The sequence below is a fragment of the Crotalus tigris genome, unplaced genomic scaffold (genome assembly GCF_016545835.1).
Source record: "Crotalus tigris isolate CLP2741 ecotype Arizona unplaced genomic scaffold, ASM1654583v1 scf7180000017847.2079705, whole genome shotgun sequence".
Classification (NCBI taxonomy): Eukaryota; Metazoa; Chordata; class Lepidosauria; order Squamata; family Viperidae; genus Crotalus; species Crotalus tigris.
This window is the reverse complement of record NW_024096670.1, coordinates 1,266,603-1,288,576: the sequence shown is the minus strand read 5'-3', so window position 1 is coordinate 1,288,576 and position 21,974 is coordinate 1,266,603. Positions and strand designations below refer to the sequence as shown.

The 21,974-nt window shown below is 44.9% G+C and overlaps 1 protein-coding gene across 3 annotated transcripts in view; it reads right to left on the bottom strand.

Annotated features, from left to right (window-relative positions):
* Window positions 1–3,441: 3,441 nt before the first annotated feature.
* WAPL (WAPL cohesin release factor) overlaps window positions 3,442–21,974 on the bottom strand; it is a 57,742-nt gene continuing 39,209 nt past the window's right edge. For all 3 annotated transcript variants that reach the window (XM_039343403.1, XM_039343401.1, XM_039343402.1), the window contains 8 exons: window positions 20,301–20,377; window positions 18,992–19,167; window positions 16,900–17,015; window positions 15,474–15,635; window positions 12,529–12,736; window positions 11,187–11,275; window positions 8,616–8,711; window positions 3,442–6,287 (listed from right to left, as the gene is read on the bottom strand). In XM_039343403.1, coding sequence (XP_039199337.1) covers window positions 6,222–6,287; window positions 8,616–8,711; window positions 11,187–11,275; window positions 12,529–12,736; window positions 15,474–15,635; window positions 16,900–17,015; window positions 18,992–19,167; window positions 20,301–20,377 — 990 coding nt within the window. In that variant the 3' untranslated portion in view covers window positions 3,442–6,221. The remainder of the gene's footprint in view (window positions 6,288–8,615; window positions 8,712–11,186; window positions 11,276–12,528; window positions 12,737–15,473; window positions 15,636–16,899; window positions 17,016–18,991; window positions 19,168–20,300; window positions 20,378–21,974) is intronic.

Here is a 21,974-nt window from a genome sequence, read left to right as displayed (position 1 = left end):
CCAGGGTTGTTGTTAACTCTGAACGGTCACTAAACAAACTAAGTCGAGGACAACCTATAAGGATCTGCTCTCAACCTCTTGGCTGCTTCTTCAATGACCCTATGAAAAATCAGGGGTGCTTCCTGACGAGATCCAAAGTTTAAGATTAGAATCATCACGAATGGTTGTAAGTTGAGGACTACTCGTCTCTCCCTGCAGCAGTACAAGGGCTGAAGAGGGTCCTGGTGCCCCAGCCTAGCTGTGGTGTAGGAACCAAAAAGGAGCAGCAGTCAAACCCTTCCCCACCCTCATGAAGAAAATATCTCCATTAAATCACCTTCCTTCGGGTTGCAGACCCCCCAGCTTCTTTGCTTCCCCGTACTGAGGCTGCTTCTTCTGCCCCGCCATGATGTCCTCTTCTCCCCAAAGGTGGGACCAGCTGAACCCCCAAAAACTTTCAGGTCAGTCTACGCTCCGTCATAGGAGAAGCGAAGGGGACAAGCGGCTTTAGCAAGGCCTGTTAGGTCCATATAGTTCTTTAGGTGGGGCCTCCATTTTGAATTCCAGTCACTCAACCAAAAATGCCCACCAAATTCCTCAGCCAGGGAGCAGAAGATGGCCCTGGCCTTCAACTTGGCTCCTTAGAAGAGAAGCAGGAGCTTCCACTCTCCAGGTTATGGCCATTGCCACAAACCAAGGTGTTGTGCAGGCCAAAATGGAGCAGGCATCTCTTTTCTGAGGTAAAATGCTAATCAAGCTTGGGAGGAACCACCTGGGAGACCCTTCGTTAAGCTGTCCAAGGTGCTGATAGGGCGGTTGGAAGGGCGCCTTGGCAACTGCTCCCGCCTCTCAGACACAGGTGAGCTCCTTAGGCAGAGAATCAAGGTCTCTGAAGGAGCCTTGCCATCTCCAGAAAAGTCCCTGAGAAGTTGCAGGCTATAAAACAGTGTTTCTCAACCTTGACAATTTTAAGGCATGTGGACTTCAACTCCCAGAATTCCACAGCCAGCATTGCTGGCTGTGGAATTCTGGGAGTTGAAGTCCACATGCCTTAAAATTGTCAAGGTTGAGAAACACTGCTATAAAAGCTTTTTTTTTTTTTTTTTGTGGTTTGATTTTCTTAACTCGTCCCTGCTGGAGTCTTGAAGGCGCTTAAGGGGGAACTGGAGTTTAGTTTAAAATTACGTATTTTTTACACGTTTTGTTATTTAAAAAAATAAAATAAAAACAAACTTGTTATTTGTTCTACACACTTTATTGTTTTTTGTTTGGCTGCTTTGTGGTTGATGTCTACTCTTTCTCTTTTTCTGTATTTCAACCTTGGAGATAAATAAAAAATATGTATTTAAAAATGCATGTTTTTTACATTTTGTTTTTTAAATCACTTTTACAAACAACTCAAGGCGGTTAATATATCCAGCGTGTCTTCCACGTCCCATTTTCTCCACAACCAACCTGTGAGGTGGAATGGGCTGAGAGACTAACTGCTCCCAAGTCACCCAGATGGCTTTCATGCCTACCTAAGGTGAGACTAGAACTCGCAATCTCCTGTTTTCTAGCCTGATGCCATTTCTCAGAGCAGCCATGTTCTTCTTATGTTTTGTTGCAGCTTTGGAAAAGGACCCTTTCAGCATTGCTTTTAGAGTCAAAAGTCATTTGAGAGTGAGAAAGGAAGGAAGGGAGGGAGGGAGGGAGGGAGGAAGGGAAAGAGAGAGAGAGAGAAAAAAAGAAAGAAAGAAAAAGAAAGAGAAAGGGAGAGGTAGGGAGGGAGGAAGGAAGGGGTAGGAAGGGAGAAAAAAGAAAGAAAAAGGAAGGAAGGAAGGAAGGAAGGAAGGAAGGAAGGAAGGAAGGAAGGAAGGAAGGAAGGAAGGAAGGAAGGAAGAAAGGAAGGAAAAAAAGGGAGAGGGACAGAGCTGGCTGGAATTTTGGCTGTGTGTAATGCAATCAGAAACAACAGATTAAGACTCATTAATCTGCAAAACACACACAAAAAAATCCACCATCTTAATTCTTCCCCCTCAGCAAAGGGGCTATCATTACCTTTCTCTTCTTAACATTGAGAAGAAATGCAGATCTTTTTCATTTTGCATTTGACTTGCTTAATCAATCTTTTAAGTTCGTTCTTTAGAGCTTGGGCCTCTTCTGATGAGAAAACCTGTTGGCATCTTCACTTAGGTTTGCTAGGTATTAGGGCCTTTTTTCCCAGGAATAGTCTTGGAGGGGAAAACTGCTATTTATTGACTTAGAAATCTAAGGTGCATTTGACAGGCAACCTTTTTTTATAGTACTATCCATGCTGACACCCTCATCTAGATTGATCTATAGCAGCCATGGGTCTTTTACTCTGCACCAGAAAAAAAAATGGGGGGGGGGGGAAGAGAGATTGTCCCAGTCACAGTTCTCCAATTAAAGAACTGGACTGCATTAGCAATTCAGAGCAGCCCTTTTGTTACCTCCATTATGCATTAACATGGGTAGTTAAAGCAAACTAGGATACCATTGCTAAGAGTTTGCTGTCTGGTTAACTGTTATCAACCACTGCATCCTGGATAAGTAACATCTGCCCAAACAGGTCCAACTCTGTTACGTGCTCCAATATGCACTCTATTCAAGAGAGTCTATTCTATTGGCTTTCAAAAGCCAATAGAATAAAAGGGAGTAGCACAGCTAAGGAAAAGGGGGGGGGGGAAATGGCGGACTGCGTTGTTTGGCAACCCCCGTGAAATGGTCATTCGACCTCAAATGGGGTCCCGACCCACAGGTTGAGAACCACTGGCCTAAAGTCTCTGGAGTATGAGAAAACTGTGTGTGTTACGCAAAAAAACAGATAATAGCAAAGTTCCTGCAGGTAGAAACTGTTGACCACCTGAAAACATAAAAATTTACCTTGATCTCAAGGTGTGTCAGCTCTCTCCAGCAGTGCCTGTGGAGAGGGATGTTCAGAGCTATAGCCCAACACTTTGACCATTAAGCTCATGGACCAGATGAGGCAGTTCTCCATTCATCAAAGCTCATCAAAGACTGCCCTTTGATCAGCAAGACAGGTTCTCTTATCACTCCAAGCTGTTTATTAAAAAAAAAACAGGATCCAGCTGCACCTTAAGAAAAGCATCCTAGCAGCAAGAAGCACTTGGTACCTGAAGCAATCATCTGGAGAAACAGCAGAGACCTCTTCGTTCGATGTTGGCTTAGACGGGCAACAGACATGCCATAATTTGGGGAACAAAGCCCATTTTTATGATTTTTAACTTAGGAGTTAAATCCCCCCCCGATGCCTAATTTATGCTCTGGAGTTTAGCCTAAGAAAGGGAAACCACCATACTGTAGCAATGGCACCATATTTTCCACACGAAGACTCGAGTAATTTCAAGATGGCAGCCATGCTGCTTTTCTCTTTTCAGGTTGAAAACATGGCAGGCAAGAATTCTCCAGCGCCAAGAAACTCTGCTCACTCCGTGTGGGTTTATGTATTGAAAGTAGCAATTTTTATTCGAGTTAAAATTATTTACAAAAACCAAAAGACATACTTCATGAAACTGGTACAAACTATTAATTCCTGCCGTTGGCTTTTTTTTTTTTGCTCCAAAGATCACAGCTGAGAAATACTGTATAAAATAAAAATAGGATTGGATTCAGAAAAAGTACTCTACGCTTCTAGTTTCCAATTGCGCTTATTTACACAGATATTTACAGTGGGAAAAAAAAAGTTTTATTTTAAAACTTTTTTTCAATTTGAAGGTTGGCCTCAAGTACCCATTGAAATGCAGAGTCCGATGAGGGGTTTAAACAAGGAAAATACACTTGCAGCTCCGTAGGGGCCATTTCCTCTGACCCTTTATCCCTCAAGACCATCTGCATCCATTCAGTGCTTGTTAATTAAAAACTGTCAACACAAAACTTTCATCATTTCCCATTCAGGTCATTTACCAGTGTAACAGAGAAGGGTGGGTCCTGATTTCCTCCAGAATTGCTTTTAATCGTCCTTCGCCATGGCACGCACACAAAAAAGCCTAACTTAAAAAGCTACATGAAATCAAACTCAAACTGGAAGCCGTTTGCTCTACAAACTAAAAATGCCAAGAAATATATATACCGTAAATGCCGGCGTATAAGACAACTTCCGCGAGCGCTGAAATCGGCGCCAAAGACGGGGGTCGTCTTATACGCCGGAAATACTGGTAGTTTCCGGCGTATAAGACGTCGTTCTAGGAATGCGGCCCGGCTATAAAGACGGGGGGCGTCTTATACGCCGGGTCATCTAATACGCCGGCATATACGGTATATATATTTATATATATATATTTTTCCAGAAAAATCCTGCATCGCAAAAAATAATTTACAAGTTCAGCTTTATTCCGTTGTTCTCCCTTGTCCTTCACCCAAGGGAAAACACACACACAGCCTCCCGCTGTCTTTTCTAAGTTACACTGGTACATTTTGGGGGTTTCCTTAAAGAGATGAGAACATTTATTTTTGATTTTTTTTTTAAAAAAAGAAGAGGATAAGCTTTTGTTTCTAATCACTTACTTCCGTACTGAAATTCCCAACAATCCGCATTATCAAAAATAGGAAGACATAGAAGGCAGCCACTGTGTGTAAAAAAATGTACAGCTTGCACTGATACAAAAGCACGTTTGTCATTTTATACACGGAGATAACAAGATCTAAAAAGCAGGTTAGAGATTTTTTTTTTTCTGTTATTTCTCCCTTCCCTCATTATACATAGAACTTAATATTTCTTATGGCTTCAAGTTTCACAAATCCAAAGTAGGATGATGCAACTACCTAAAACACAGGTAATGTGAAAAGTGTCGGTGACACACACACATGTCCCCCCCCAGAAACTTTTGCGAAGATTCAAGACCAGCTTAATAAAAAGTCATGAGCCATTCCGTCAGTCAGGACACCATTATGAGTGCAAAAGAGTCCCTAATGTTCAAACCACAACGGAATGAAACAAACAAACATAAAAAAAAAAAAGTATTTTGCAGGGATCTTCGTTCCACAAAAGTCTCAACACAATCCTTCGCTGTGAACTAGACTCTACACTGAACAAAATTTTTGCTATATTCAGCTATTTAAGGCTTTGTATTGTATGCGTTTTACCTGCTCAAAACTCAAAAATATAGAAAGATTTACCTTAACTGGAAAGATTTGACCACCGGGATGGTTTTAGCTCCGTTTCTTTGAAACAAACTGACAGCATTTAAAAGTTTTTGCTTATTCCGAAGTGTAAATTACCCTGGGTTGAACATGGTTTCACACTAACCTTTAGCAGGGCATGTTTTACTGCATTTTTAAAAAAATATAGATATAGACACCGGCCAGGAGGGGGTCTTATTCTTCCTGCATGCATCTCTCTCAGAGCTCTGACGTGTTATATGGTCTATCGGTTTACAGTACTTAGGCCACAACAATTGCAAAAAACTGAGAAGTAGTTTCCAACCACCCAATTTTCAATCAAAACAGTATAAAAAAATAAACTATCCGAGCCTCAGCCTCTTTGGATTCCAACACATTTTAAATATAGACAGTAGTTAAGATCACAAAAAAGTATTTAAAAAAATCTTTTTTTTCTGGGTTTTTTTTTTCCTTTAATCATTTTGGAATAATCTTTCAAAAAAAAAAAAAAAAAAAAAAAAACCAGGAGCAAATTAAACTCAAATCAGAGCTACGCTGCTGCCCAGAGCATTTTTTCTTTTTATTTGAATTTTCTTTTTCTTGATACCTCAGTAGCTAAAGCTGCCTTTTGCCCCTGGCTGGCATGAAAAGAACAGTGGCTCAACAGTAAACAGCAGTTGCCTTACCCGCAGCACGTTTTGTTTTTTTCCCCCTTCGAAGGTTGTCACAAAAAAAAAAAAAAAAGCCAGACAAATAAAGAGGGCGGATAAAAAAAAAAAAAAAATGCCAAATACATGGAAATACTGCGATGAGTTGCTAGAAAAAACATTTGCAAATTCGCTCGGTCCACAGATTATTTGTTTGTATTTTTTTCTTCCCCCCCCCCCATTGTTGATAAAATTGCAGATTGAAGTGGTCATGATGCTTCAGAAAAAAAAAAAAAAAAAAAAAAAAGCCAGGTGAGCGGGGAGACCAGGTAGCCTTAAAAATCCAAAGAGAAAAAAATGAGACTTGAGGAATGCTCTCGGCGCATCCCTGAGCACATCGGTCACCATCTCCTGCTTTTTCCTAAAAGAAAAAAGCAGCCCCGTCCGAGTGCCTGTGTGGCCCAACAGGAGTAACTAGCAGTGTTCCAAGTATTCAATCACTCGGGAGATTGACTTCTGGCCGGTGGTTCCAACTGCGCACTGGGTGAGACAAAAACAGGAAAAAAAAATATGTTAAGATGCGTTCTTTCTTTCGAGGGATGCTGGAACATGTCGTTTTTCTGCTGACCTGCACCAGTCTGGTTAAGGCCCCGTCGTTTTCTGAAAATAATGCTTCTTGCTCCTTACTTCCAGAAAAGCATCGTTAGGGGCCGTTTGAAAGAAACTCACCATGTTCCAGATTTCTCCAGAATAGCGGTTCTCAACCTGTGGGTCGGGACCCCATTTGGGGTCGAACGACCATTTCACGGGGGTCGCCAAACAACGCAGTCCGCCATTTTTCCCCCCTTTTCCTTAGCTGTGCTACTCCATTTTATTCTATTGGCTTTTGAAAGCCAATAGAATAGACTCTCTTGAATAGAGTCTAATTCTATTGGCTTTCAAAAGCCAATAGGAATTCTCCAGGCTGTCTCTGCCCTGCTGAGCCCGCCAAAAGTCCCATTCTGCAAACGGTGCTGCACCAGTTGAGCAGTCCTCGACTTATGACCGGTTGGGGGGTCGCAGCATTAAAAAGGTTGAGAACCACTGCTCCAGAACATCCTATTCCCCCGACAGTAGAGGTTGTGCATCCTTGTTTACATTACAGCAACACAAATTTGGAGCAGGATCAATTAGACTGGCAGTTTCCCATTTTCAAGAGGGAAAAAAAAAAAAAAACCAGTGGCTTAACAGAATTTGCTATTCGTACAGCATACTTCGTATAAAATCCTTGCCACAAGAATCCAGCCATATCTTAGGAAAAGCACCGGGGAATAAACTACCAGCATTCACAGCCATAAACAAGGGAGAATTGCTGTCTGGCTGTGCCTAATTCCCAAAGCTGAAGTTTAATATAGGTAGTCCTCAACTTACGACCCAAAATTTCTACTGCTAAGCAAGACATTCGTTAAGTGGAATTTTTGCATTTTGCAACCATTCTCGCCCCAGGGGTTAAGTGATTGGTAGCAGTGTCTAATTTAGCAGAAATGGCGAAAATCTCCACCTATTTGAAGGATCATTCACAAGAAAGATATATTAAGGTTTGGAGAAGATGGATTGATTATATTCAGAAGAAGTATGAAACTGAAAAGTATTATCTTGCTTTTGAATAGATTTAGATAATTATTAATAGTATGAATGGTATTATTATTTTTGTCTTAATTTGTTAATATTTGTTTTGAGAAGGAGTTAAAGTGTATTATGGTTTTGATTGATAGTTTAGTTGGTTTATGTTAGCTAGAGTATGTTTGTTTATTTGTTACCCTGTAATCAGCTCTGGGAAGTGGGGGAGGGGGGGAGGGGATGGGTGGGTTTATATTGTAATTTGTAAAACTTTTAATTAAAAAAAAAGTGATTGGTAGCAGTTGATAAGTTAGTAATGCAGTTGTTGAAGTGAATTTGGCTTCCCCCATTTAGTCTGACTGTCAGAAGGTCACAAAAGAGGATCACGTGACCCTGGGGACGGTTGCAACGATCGTACGTGTGAAAAAGGGTCCTAATTCATTTTTTATCCCCCAAAGCCATTGTAACTTTGAATGGTCGCTGAAAGTCGAGGACCACCTGTTTGTGGTTTGTTGGTGAACTTCTAGAAATCGCTCCCCCCCCCCACGCTGCAAAAATAATAATAATGCAAACCAGCCTACTGAAACTAATCAGGCAATAAATTACTCACAGTCACTCATGCCCTTGTCACCTCAAGACTGGATTACTGTAACGCGCTCTACATGGGGCTACCCTTGAAGGGCGTTCGGAGGCTGCAGTTGGTTCAGAACGCAGCCGCGAGAGCGATTGTGGGCGCGCCAAGGTACGCCCACGTGTCACCTATCCTCCGCGAGCTGCACTGGTTTCCTGTGGGTCTCCGGACGCAATTCAAGGTGTTGGTTATCACCTTTAAAGCCCTTCATGGCATAGGATCAGGTTACTTACAGGACCGCATTCTGCCGCACAGTTCCCAGAGACCAGTGAGGTCCCATAGATTGGGCCTCCTTCAGGTCCCGTCGGCCAGACAATGTCCGCTGGCGGGCCCTCGGGGAAGGGCCTTTTCTGTGGTGGCTCCGACCTGGTGGAATCAACTTCCCCCCGAGGTTCGAACTACTCCCACCCTGCCGGCCATTAAGAAAGCCGTCAAAACTCTCCTGTTCCGGCAGGCCTGGGGTTGATGTCCCCAGCGGGGGGGATATGATCGGACTCGCGGTATGACTGGATTATTTTATTGTTTTATGATTGTTTTAACTCTGTACGCCGCCCTGAGTCCTTTGGGATTGGGCGGCATATAAATAAGATTAAATACAAACACAAAATACAAATTAGGATCCCCAAAGATCTACTTACCGTAAGGTTCATGAAACTAAGAAATTTTTTGAGCATTTCGGTCATGATTGAGAAGTCCCCGTTGGGCAAGTATGTCCTTACAGTAGTCACGTTGATCTAAGGAAATAAAATTCTGCATTAGGACATTTCCGAGCTGATCGGAAAAATAGTTTGCGAAACGTTGACACCGAAAGAAACGCCCGTGCATTAACCCACTCCACCTCTTTCCCGACACAGGACCGATGTCCAAATATCAATCTGCGCATCTTTAATAACTGGATACAATAAAGCTTCTCAGCCATGCGTGGCTATTTTTTTTCCCCCTTTCATAAAAAGGTTGGAAGCTGTCCCTGCTCCGGGGAACAGGGAGCTGGCCCCTCTCCTTTCTACCTCCACCTGTTTTCAGGGGCGGTGAAAATAAGAAAAATAAATAAGGATATGTAAAGAGCTACAAAGCCTTTTCCAAAAGCTTTGCCATTTTAAAATTCTCTCTGGCCACGAATGATCCCAATAATACCTAAGCATCGTTCCAGCTGAGATTGCAATTGTCAGAGAAAAGCGCCGTTCAAACAGCAAAGCATTTGTTGTGTAAGAGTAATGTAGTGTCAAATATTTTATTCCCTCATTTGCTTGGGATGGCATTCCCAGCCTGCAGCAGACACAGTCATGAGCGCTGACAAGATTGGCGGGAGGGGAGGACAGTCAGTCCCCAGCCCTAAACAATGACATAAATTTGGAAACACACTGGACAATTAGGAGTGGGAAGATATAGGTCCACATGTTGAAGTTCATTTCCTGAACACTTTTTAAATTTTGGAATCCCACTGCTCAAAACTTTTAGCCCTGTTCACTGGTGACGTTGGCATTTAAGGGGCCTTGGGCAACCACAGGGTGGACAGGTTTTTGAAAGTGTAGTTCATGTGCTAAACAAAACAAAAAAAAAACCCACACACATACACACCCGCTCTCGAGTTAAACAAGGTTGATCTTGGATTGCATACCCTAGGATGGGAAATTAGCTTGGCGAGCTTCCAGCAGCCGGAGCAAACAATACAGAACACAAGGCAGGCCTCAAGTGTGTTTTGCAAACACTTTAGAAGTGCTATTAATAGCCTACCAAACATTAGATTAAAAAGCACACTGGCTGTCAGATGAATGGAGAGCACTGCATTTGTGTTGCAGGAAAAACACAACCACCACCAGCCTTGGAGAGAAACACACTTCTCTACACCTATGGAGTCCCCTGGATTGCAAGGCGATCAAACCGGTCAGTCCTAGGGGAGATCAACCCTGATTGCTCTTTAGAAGGCCAGATCCTGAAGTTGAAACTCAAATCCTTTGGCCACCTAATGAGAAGGAAGGACTCACTGGAGAAGAGCCTAATGCTGGGAAAGATGGAGGGCAAGAGAAGAATGGGACGACAGAGAAGGAGGTGGCTGGATGGAGTCCCTGAAGCAGTAGGAGTGAGCTTAAATGGACTCCAGAAGATGGTAGAGGACAGGAAGGCCTGGAGCAGGGGTGGGCAACCCAAAACACTCAAAGAGCCACTTGGACCCATTTCCCACCAAAAACAAAACACTGGGAGCCGCAAAACCCTTTTGATATCTAAAATGAAGATAACACTGTGTATATCCTTTTTTACCTTTATTATAGGTGTGTGTGTGTGTGTACACACACACACACACACACACACACATTAAAAATAAAAGTAAAAATATGACTCTTGGGAATATCCATACTATTAAAACAATGATCACCAAGAGAATGCTTTAAGAGAATAAAATTAGATACACACAAAGGTAAAAAAAGGATATATGCAGTGTTATCTTAATTTTAGATGTCAAATGGGTCTCTCTCTCTCTCTTCTCTCTCCCTCCCTCCCTCCCTATCTGCCCTTGGTCTGCCACTCCTCTTCCCCCACTCTCTTTCTTTCTCTCTCTCTCTTTCCTTTCTCTCTCTTTCTCTCTCTCTCTCTTTCTCCCCCCCCCCTCCTATCTGCTGCTCACCTGGCAAGCTTCAAGCTGTTGTCCAACAAGCTCAGGGGTAGGCAACCTTGTCTCTTTTATGACTCATGGACTTCAACTCCCAGAATTCCTGAGTCAGCCTAGCTGGGCTAGCTAGCTCTCTCCTGCCTTTCCTGCTTCCTGCAGAGACGCAGCAAAGGGAGGAGCTCCGCCCAGTAAGCTTTTCAGCTCCTCGGAGAACACTGTGAGTGCACTCTCTTTTACACATATGCACACATAAAAACACAAACACACACACACACACACAGAGAGAGAGAGAGAGAGAGAGAGAGAGAGAGAGAGAGAGAGAGAGAAGCAGGGAAGCGCACGTGCCTCTCTCTGTCTCTGTCTCTCTCTGCAAAGGCAGAGGAGGCTGGGAGCCACAGGGGAAGGCTCAAAGAGCCGCATGTGGCTCCGTAGCCGCAGGTTGCCGACCTGTGGCCTGGAGGAACGTTGCCCATGGGGTCGCGATGAGTCGGACACGACTTTGCAACTAACAACAACAATGCAATCCCAGCCCTGTTTCAGACCTACTTCCCCGCTTCAAGCAAACCCCCTCTTTCCAGCCACTTAAGGTGAACTTCCTTACGGGACTCTCCTGGCAGAGGCAGCCTAGCAGCAGTGCTGTGTAAGAGGCCACAATGCAGTCTTCCATGTGCTTTCCGGCATGTTGAAGGGCTGTAAATAAACAAGGAGGTTTTATACCAGTACGCTCGTTTTGCATGCTACACAACTTTCCTGATTTTTTCCCTCCCCCACCGCATAGAAATGCTGAGCAACCCCTAAGAGTAACAAAAGCACGGTTTCTACCCCATCAGCTCGACTCTGAACCCACTGGCTAAACTCCCGGCTTACCCGAACACAGTCTTGATCCAAAGGACAACCATTAGTCCAGTCTAAATTATAAGGTTCAAACGAAGGACGTTGGAAAAGGTAGGGGAAATCTGGCAAAACTTGGTATGAAGGAGCGAGAGAAGGAAAAGAAATAGAACTTAAAACAGGCCAGGATACTGGATACAAACAGGCAAGATGAAGCTTATTTTTATCCAACAGGACACCGTGTCGCAGCTGGAGGAGAGCTCCGTCAGTCAACGGGAGCAAAAAGCCTAAAGGCGTCTGGTAGCCCCTCTGCCAACTAATAAAATTAGCACGACTGACAAAGGCTTGTACCTCGTAGTAAAATGCGTCAAGACAGAAAAGGGGCCACCAGACTCTTTCCAGTAGTGTCAGAAGCAAGGATTTCCAGGAAAGGGACAGCAAAGGACGTAGCTCAGAGGTCCCCAACCTTTTGGGGCACCAGGGACCGGGTCCGTGGACAGAGGTTTTTCCGCAGACCGAAGGGAGGCCTGTTTTTGCGTGCTGCCTGCATCCTGTGGATGGGGCTTTGCTTGTTTGTGCGGACCGGTTGCTGGCATGCCACGGACTGGTACTGGTCCACAGACCAGGGGTTGGGGACCCCTGACCTAGCTGACACCTTAAGCGAAGAGATTTTAAAAATGAGAAAATAGCCAGGGAGTTCAACAATTGCACACTATCCTGGTTTTTTTAAGCATCTAGCCCAGATGTAGGCAACCTTGGCTCTTTTAAGACTCGTGGACTTCAACTCCCAGAATTCCTCAGCCAGCCACGCTGAGGGGAAAGGGAGAGGTTTCCAAGCTGAGCCATGCTGGCTCAGGAATTCTGGGCATTGAAGTCCACGAGTCATAAAGGAGCCAAGGTTGCCTACCTCTGGCCTAGGCCTAGACCGCATTGTGACTGGTGGACGTCAACTCCCAGAATTCCTGAGCCAGCCACGCTGAGGGGAAAGGGAGAGGTTTCCAAGCTGAGCCATGCGGGCTCAGGAATTCTGGGCGTTGAAGTCCACAAGTCATAAAGGAGCCAAGGTTGCCTACCCCTGGCCTAGGCCCTCTTGTCCAGCCACTGCCACCCACCTTTATTAAGATCCAGTTCTTCTTCTTCTTCTTCTTTCTTCTCTTTCTCCTCAGCGTTGTCTGGCTTTTCTGTGGTGACCCACTGGATCTCCCCACTGGTCTCCTGCCACTCCCCACTCTGGTCATGCTGTGCAGTGGGGGCCTCTTTAATCAGTTCGTCGGTCTGACTCTCGGCCAGCTGTGCTGCTCTCTCTCTCTCCAGGAACAACTGAGAGACCAAAACAAACATGGTTGGGTTGGGAAAACAGGCCACACTACCTTAACTCACCAGCACTGCCCAATGTCTCAGCCACCCTCTGCATTGCGGCTCCCCTTTTTACTCAACATCTCACGACACACTATATAATTCAGGCATCGCGTTAAACAGATTTGGGATTCAGCACCATGGTAACTTCAGTTCTTAGTGCAGAAAGTCCGTGCAAACACAATACCCTGATGGGGTTGAAACCTAGCATCCCACAGTTGACCATCAGTGCTGTTGTGGCAAGCCAGGCCAAGGACTTTGGGGCAAGGAGTGAAGTCAGAGCTGCTGAGAGTAGGGCTAGGGTCAGGGAAGATGCCTTAAGCCAGAGGTCCCCAACCTTTTGGGCACCAGGGACCGGTTCCATGCAGAGAGGTTTTTCTGCGGATTGGAGGGTGTGTGGTTTTGTGTACTGCCTGCATCCTGCGGATGGGGCTTTGCTTGTTGGTGCGGCCCGGTTGCTGGCATGCTACAGTCTGGCATGCTGGCAGGTTGGGGACCCCTGCCTTAAGCTACTTATCCTGTCCAGATTTGCTTCCTTTAAAAGGCAGGACAACCAAATCACTCCAGGTTTCCATTTTGTTGGTTCTGGGTCAATTTGCAAAGATTCAGCAGACCCTCTAGGACAGGGCTTTTCAACCTTTTCACCGATTGTATCACTTTTAGGATATGGCCATATTCAAGTACCACCTAGCAAGGTGCCAAAAACTTGATGACCAAATTTAAAAAAAAAAAGGAAAAAAGGGATAAAGTACAGGTAATCCTCGACATACAACAATTTGCCTAGTGACTGTTCAAAGTTGCAATGGCACTGAAGTGACTTATGACCATTTTTCACACTTATGACCGTTGCAGCATGCCCAGGGTCATGTGATTTATATTGGCAACTGATTCATATTTAGGGTCACAGTGTCCCAGGGTCATGTGATCCCTTTCTGACAAGCAAAGTCAATGGCAGGGCTGCTGTTGGCCAACTGCTAAGGCGGGACTTCCTTTAGACCCTCCCTCCCTTTCATTCCAATCTCCCTTCTTCCTCTCTTTCTTCCTGTTTCCCTCCCTCCCTCCCTCCCTCCCTCTTTCTCATTCCCATCTCCTTCCTTCTGAACGAAAATTTGAATCCCCCCCCCATATTTCCCCTCTTCCATATATTTATCAAACAAGGAAAAGCCTCCAGAGACAGGAAAGACAAGCCACTGAGGGAACTAGCTTAAAAAGGTGCATTCCCCTTTAAAAATTAGCTACGGGCTAGAAAGGAAAGTTAAGGAGCCTGCAGCAGGCACTTAAAAAAACAAAACAAATGTAGCAAGTACTGGCTGCCTTCCCCAAATGGCCCCATTCATAAGTAAATGAATCCTAGAGGCAAAATCCATCCAGGACAACAATACTTCAAAATCCCTTGCAGGGAAACTTATAGCTAACAATAGCAGAGCAATAAGAATTAGAACCCAAAATCCAACACGGGCCATCAGCCACAACAGAGATTGCCAAACACTCCTTGAGGACACCAAGCCCACACTGCACAAATCCCAGAACTTTTAAAGTCACAAAACCACATTAAGAATCTTTCCACTTTCCGTTTGTTGTTCAGCTGACCCAGAACCGTACTGCTGAGATGGCCACTTCTGAAATGGCACTTTGCTTCTGCCAATAAACTTCTCCTCTTGAGCAGCTGGCTTTTTCTTCCAACGCTTCCTTCCTTTCCGCTTCTCCCCTGCTCTCTACCTCCCTCTTTCTCATTGCCATCCTCACCTCCAGCCAATGCTGCCTTTCTTCATTCATTCTGTGTCGAGGGCGATCCCTCCCCTGCTGCATTTCTTGCCTGTTTGTCTCTGCCACCTGTGTGCGTGCCAGGCATGGATGGCTGCCACAGAAGTTGTAAATTGGCTCCCGGCTGGCCTATTTCATCTCCTCTCCTCTCTCTCCCCCCTCCTCCTTTTCCCTTCGGTGCTACGCCAGCAAAGCAGGTTATACACGTTCTTCACCTTCAGGCTGGTGCGCTGGAATTGCCTTCCTGCCTCTCACCAGCACTATTTGGCTGAGATTAGCCACGGATCCCAAAAGGGAGCTTTGCACAGAAGAGTCAGTTCCTCCGAGAAGGCGAGGCTGTTCCCACCCCCAGGAGAGGATTTAATATTTATTTGCTATGTATATGTAGGGGTGTGGGTCTATACCAGTGGTTCTCAACCTGTGGGTTGGGACCCCATTTGGGGTCGAACGACCATTTCACGGGGATCGCCAAACAACGCAGTCCGCCATTTTCCCCCCCCCCTTTTCCTTAGCTGTGCTACTCTCTTTTATTCTACTGGCTTTTGAAAGCCAATAGAATAGACTCTCTTGAATAGAGTCTAATTCTATAGGCTTTCAAAAGCCAATAGGAATTGTCCAAGCTATCTCTGCCCTGCTGAGCCCGCCAAAAGTCCCATTCTGCAAACGGTGCTGCACCAGTTGAGTAGTCCTCGACTTACGACCGGTTGAGTAGTTCTCGACTTACGACCGGTTGGGGGGGGGTCACGGCATTAAAAAGGTTGAGAACCACTGCACTAAAGATTCCCAGGCAAGTGAGATGCAAAAAGAAAGGGCGGTAAAGGAGAAGAATTAACCCTGCCTGTCTCCTCTGTTGACAGGCAGATTTCAATAACACACCCCCACCTCCCCGAATTATCACCAAACTCCCCCTATTTTGGATGCAAAAAGATGGATTCACCTGTACTAAAGCCAGAACAGCTGCTATTTGTCCAGATGAGCTTAAGCTCTCCTCGGCGTCTCCCAAGCAGAAGGAATCGAAGGAACACGAGGTTTCCATATTCACGAGGCAATGTCTGTTTCTTGCGCTGTATTCAACCAGATTAATCAAAAGACCCAAACCCTTAAGTTTAAAAGGGAAGAAAAAAGAAAAAAAAGAGGGAAGTATTACAAAACAACCACGTTATTCTTAACTTAGACATCGACTGTTTAAACCAGTGGTTCTCAACCTTTTTAATGCCGCGACCCCCAACCGGTCGTAAGTCGAGGACTACTCAACCGGTCGTTAAGTCGAGGACTACTCAGCTGGTGCAGCACCATTTGCAGAATGGGACTTTTGGCAGGCTCAGCAGGGCAGAGACAGCCTGGACAGTTCCTATTGGCTTTTGAAAGCCAATAGAATTAGACTCTATTCAAGAGAGTCTATTCTATTGGCTTTCAAAAGCCAATAGATAAAAAGGGAGTAGCACAGCTAAGGAAAAGGGGGGGGAAATGACGGACTGCGTTGTTTGGCGACCCCCGTGAAATGGTCGTTCGACCCCAATGGGGTCCCGACCCACAGGTTGAGAACCACTGGTTTAAACAGACAGGATTTTTAAGGATTTTTTTTTTTTTCTGACAAGCGGATGTACATCTCGGTAACCTTGCCCGTTCCAATTTACATTATAAATTGACAATATCGCTGCAATCGGTCCGGCTGCTTTGCAAACTATCGGGCCACGAGCCTCCAAGCGGTTTGACAGTTAATCCAGAACCGTTTCCTGCACTGAGGCCAAAAAGCTACAAAAATCTTTCGGTGCCGGATGGGACCAAGCTGAATGTTAAAAAGAAAAAGAAAAAAAGAAAGAGAAAAAGGCTGCCTTAAGGGCAGTGGTGGCGAACCTATGGCACGGGTGCCAGAGGCGGCATTCGGAGCCCTCTCTGTGGGCACACGTGCCATTGCCCCAGGCTCGCCTCTGCCCCCCACGACCCCCCTCTTCACCAGCAGCCCCCCTGGAGGAGAGTCGCCCCCGAGTGTGGCCCACACGGAGCAGGGCAGCCAAGGACATGGCTGCCAGGCAGCGTACATAAGACTGTGCCCTCACACCCCATTGTGCACAATTGATGCTGCAGGGCGCGGGCAGAGGGCGTGGCCGCAATGGCGCTGCTGGGCAATCTACGGCGGGTCCTGGAGGCAGTGAGTGGCCCTGCGGGCAGGTCGGGTGGGGGACGGGGTGGGGGCGGGGCAGGGGGTGGAGCAAGGGGCGGGGCCAGTTTGGGGGCACTCGGTCTCTAAAAGGTTCGCCATCACTGTCTTGGGGGGGGGGTCTATCGCGCAATGCAACCACAGAGACATTTTATTTATTTCCCAAATACACTTGAGCGAAGACGAGGGATTTTATGCTTACCAGAACCCGAATATCAAATCTCTGTTCTTGAGGTAGGAACTTTGGAACCTGAAGCACGCAGTTCAGAGCGGTGCCGATGAGGCCGTCTTGCTCCCCGGTCTTGGTGCTGCCCCACTCTGCCAACATTAAAAGTACAGAGAAACTGAGGAGTCTTGTTTTACAATCGGAAATGTTCCCAAGTTGTTATCCGACTCCCTCTTTTCATTTCTAGGTGGCTGTTGTGGGGAAAAAAATACGAGGAGGGGGTATTAATGCTTGTTTGCCTCCCATCAATCAGAACAGACCTGGAAGGGACCTTGGAGGTCTTCTAGTCCAACCCCCCTACTCGAGCAGGAGACCCTATACCAGGGGTGGGCCATCTTGGCTCCTTTATGACTGGTGGACTTCAACTCCCAGAATTCCTGAGCCAGCATGGCTCAGCTTGGAAACCTCTCCCTTTCCCCTCAGCATGGCTGGCTCAGGAATTCTGGGAGTTGAAGTCCACGAGTCATAAAAGAGCCAAGGTTGCCTACCCCTGGCCTAGGCCGCTTTATGACTCATGGACTTCAACTCCCAGAATTCCTGAGCCAGCATGGCTCAGCTTGGAAACCTCTCCCTTTCCCCTCAGCACGGCTGGCTCAGGAATTCTGGGAGTTGAAGTCCACAAGTCGTAAAAGAGCCAAGGTTGCCTACCCCTGCCCTAGACCAGTTCGGACAAGTGACTGTCCAGCCTTTTCTTAAAAACCTGCAGTGATGGAGCACCCACAACTTCTGGTGGCAAGCTGCTCCACTGGTTAATTGTCCTCACTGTTAGGACGTTTCTCCCTAATTCCAGGTTGCTTCTCTCCTTGGTTACTTTCCATCCATTGATTCTTGTTCTGCCCTCTGGTGCTTTGGAAAATAAGTTGACCCCCTCTTCTTTGTGGCAGCCCCTCAAATACTGCCCCCTTAGTCCTTCTTTTCTCTAGACTGGCCATACCCAATTCCTGAAACCGTTCTTCGTTAAGTTTTAGTCTCCAGGCCTTTGATCATCTTAGTTGCTCTACTGTGCACTTTTTCCGAAGTCTCAACATCTTTTTTGTAACGGGGTGACCAAAACTGGATGCAGCATTCCAGGTGTGGACTTACTAAAGCGGTACTTATACTTTATGTGAGTGATTCTATGCCTTGTTTATATAACCAAGGATTGTGTTAGCTTTTTTGGCTGCCGCCGCACACTGCTGGCTCATATTTAAATGATTGTTCACTAGGACTCCCAAGGACCCTCTCACAGTTACTGTTTTTGAGCCAGGTTTTGCCTCATCTGTACTTGTAACTTTGCTTTGTCCTTCCTAAGCGTAAAACCTTGCTATTCTCCACATTTTCTCCACCTCCTTGAGTCACTATTAAAGATGGGGTAAAAACCCAACAAATAAATGTCACCCCGTGTCCATTTCGTCCCTAAAGATGAAGAGTTTTGCTATCACAAAACATCAGTTCTTCTTCAGATCTTCTCCTTCAAGCCCACTATGCCAGGACTACAAACGAGGTTTTATTTTTGGGACAAAAACCGCTGCCATTACAAATGGGCAAAGCTGAAGGGAAGACACGGATAGGTCCAGAAGGATTAAAACAGTGGTTCTCAACCTGTGGGTCGGGACCCCATTTGGGGTTGAATGACCATTTCACAGGGGTCGCCAAACAAGGCTGTCTGCCATTTTTTTCCCCTTTTCTTTGGCCACACCCCTGGCACCCGGTGATGTATAAGTTGTTGGGGGTCACCACAACATGGGGAACTGTATTATGGGGTCGCGGCATTAGAAAGATTGAGAACCACTGGATTAAAAGGACCGTCGAGGCTAAGTCATGGGTTTCAACTGAGGGACGACCTCACATTCAACCAAGACAGGCCTTTGTCTAATTTTTGTTTTCTTCCTCTGATGCCTGAATGGCATTTGACCTGTCAATCCCCAAAGAAGCAGCTTTCATTCTTTATATCACTTTACTTAGCAGCCCCTCTCCCACATTAGTGCCATTCAAGCAATGTCCTAAGGACATTTTCTCTAGAGAGAACCCACTGTCTGCGCCACCAGCTTCCTCTTTCGATGCTCCCTTGCGTAAGTGTGTTACTTACCGTTATCGTTTGTCAAATTGAGTAAGACCCCAATGATGGCTCTCATACAGTCTTCTACTGCCTTACCCACGTGGTTCGTTACATTCTGGTGAGGCAGTGGCTTACTGTCTACAAGACAGATGGTATCTTCGGCTCGGTTGTATCTCTGGATTAGCTCCTCACAATGCTGCAATGCTCTGAAAGGTTAAAAAAAGTCGAGAAGGCACAACACAAATTATCCCTGCATCATCATCACATCCCTTAAAGAAATGTTTCCACCAATAAATCCTGATTGGAAATTGAATGTCATCTATCCTGTCGCCCTAATGTAGTGAGCAATGACAGCAATGACGGCTACACAGTCTTGGAACCCGCATTATTAGCACAGCTTCCAACATTACCTTTGAAAATGACAAGTCTTGTGTGTGTATGTAACTGTACACAGCAATTATTGGACTGATCTACAGAAATAAGCAGCGAGACAGATGAAAGAAACATCTGGAATCTTAGCTCCTTCATGCATCCAGTGCTTGCTCCAGGTTCAGCACAGCACGCACCACCGCTTAACAGGTTTTGCAGCTTAAACTTTTCTCTCTAACCACAAAGACTGAAAATCTGGGTCAATGTTTTTTCTGCAGATGATTCATTCCTGAAACTAGTTTCAGATTCAGCACATAGCACTGATGAGGTTACCTAGTTTGGGTCATAAAACGTCTTCAAGAAAACAACCAAGTTCAGAGAACACCAAGGACCCCACAGTTCAACCCTCAAGTTAGAATTATTCTCCTTTATTGGTATATGAATCAGTCTAAACATCTACGATGCAAACGGGAGGATTGCAGACAAATATAAGCAGGAGAAAGATGTAAATTATTTCCAACAGATTATTCTCATCCAAATTCATAAATTACGCTGAACAATTTATGAAAGATGAACGAGAAGACTTATCTTTGGTTACTTCTTGATGGCTCTTATTATATCCTACGTACCACTTTACAATACACAGAATCAAAAGTTGAGATTCGTTTACTAAAAAAAAAAAGGATTCTCAAAATATTAAAAAATGTTTGTGTTAAGGTCAACACATTTGTCCAAAACGTTCTGATCAAAATTATCAAAATAATTACGTCAATAAATACAAATATAATAGCACACTATCACCAAAAACTCCGCTCACTTTTCACTTTTTTCTCTGTAAATTCAGAGAGAAGCTAGTACAGGAAAGTTTCCAGGCATTAAAGCTTTCCAACTTTAAATACGCATTGAGCCGTGTTGACTAGTCTTTTAAATAGTTGTTATACCATTCAAATAAATATGATTTAGAACTTACTTAGCTGAAGAGACGATGAGCTGTGAATCCTTATATGCTATTAAATAGCTTTGATTCTCTGGATTGTGAACTGTTACCTGGGGGGAGAAAAAAATAAACTGTCAAAAGACTTAACTCTTTTTTAAGTCCTTCTTTAAATGAGCAACGCTTGCATTTTGGCAAAATTGAGCAGCCTAACTTGTAAATGGAAAGTGACCAAGTTCTCAGGATTTGAACTGCACGATAACAAATGGTGAAGATTTTTTTTTTTTTTTAATGTCCTGGAGATTTGGGATTACAAAAACAACATGGCAGTATCGAGGGAGGCAGAAACATGGGGGGGGGGTCTGCCTCTTGGGGCTATAGACGTGCTTTAAGTCAGGGGTTCCCAGCCCTTGGTCCATAGTTTGGCACCGGTCCGCATCACGCCAGGAACTGGGCCGCACAAAGAAGCAAAGCCCCATCCGTGGGATGCAGGCAGCATGTGAGACTGTGCCCTCTTTGGTCCGCGGAAAAGGGAGAGGTGATTGGGAAAATACTGGAATGTGCAGAAATGAATAGACTAACAATGACAATTAAAGATAAGGCAGAGTCAGGCTACTATGAAATCTGGGGAAGTTTTTATGATTGGCTAAAAAGAGAATACGGTTAAAAGATAGTTAAGACCAATTTAGATGGAAGAAGGAGGAGCAGATAAGGAGGGAGACCCTGGCGACCACAGTATTGAATAACTGGAGATTGTATAAATATTTATAGAAGCATATACCGAGAAGGTTAGATAAATAGAAGTATTAATGTAAGAGAAAGTTAATCTTATTGTATATAATACAGATAGGGAAATTTGGAGAGAGGAGTTGCTCGGACATTACCCCTGAATTGTATCTGAAGAGGGATGAGAGGGAAGAAAGGAGAGGAGAGAGAAAAGAGTAAAGGAGGGGAGAAGGAAGTAGGAAGATTGGAGGAGAAGAGGAGAAGGAAGGAAAGAGAAGAGGAGAGGAAGAAGAGGGAAGTAGGGAAGAGAAGAAAGGGAGAAAGAAGGTAGAGGAGGAGGAGTGTGGATACAGTGAAAGGGGAAATGGGCGAGCAACACCAAAAGTCCTGTGTATGTATTTATTTCATTTTATTAAAAGTATCTTATATATGAATGTAAAAAGAACGTATGTTAACCTCTGATAAATATCACGGTATATGTATGGGGGAGTTTGGAAAAATAAAAAATTAAAAATTTAAAAAAAAAGAAAAGAAACTGTGCCCTCGTTAGTCCACGGAAAAACCTCTCCACGGAATCGGTCCCTGGTGCCCAAAAGGTTGGCAGCCACTGCTTCAAGTCAGTATTTTACAACAGTGCCAACTTTAAGACGGGTGTACTCCAACTCCCAGAATTCCCCAGCCAGAATGCTGCAAGGGAACATGGTTGGGAAGTCCTGCTTTAAAGTGAAAAAGTAAGGACCTGGTTTTAAGGCTGTTTCAGGGATCACTGAACAGGCCAGCCTTCTAGCAGCAATTACAAAATATGACATGAACCAGAATCATTTCAAGCTGTCATCCTTCCCGTCAATGTTACTTATTATTTAGCATTTTTCAACAGACCCACTCATAAACTTTCCACTTTCTACTTTAAAGCAGGGGTTCTCCACCTGTGGGTCGGGACCTCATTTGGGGTCGAATGACCATTTCACGGGGATTGCCAAACAA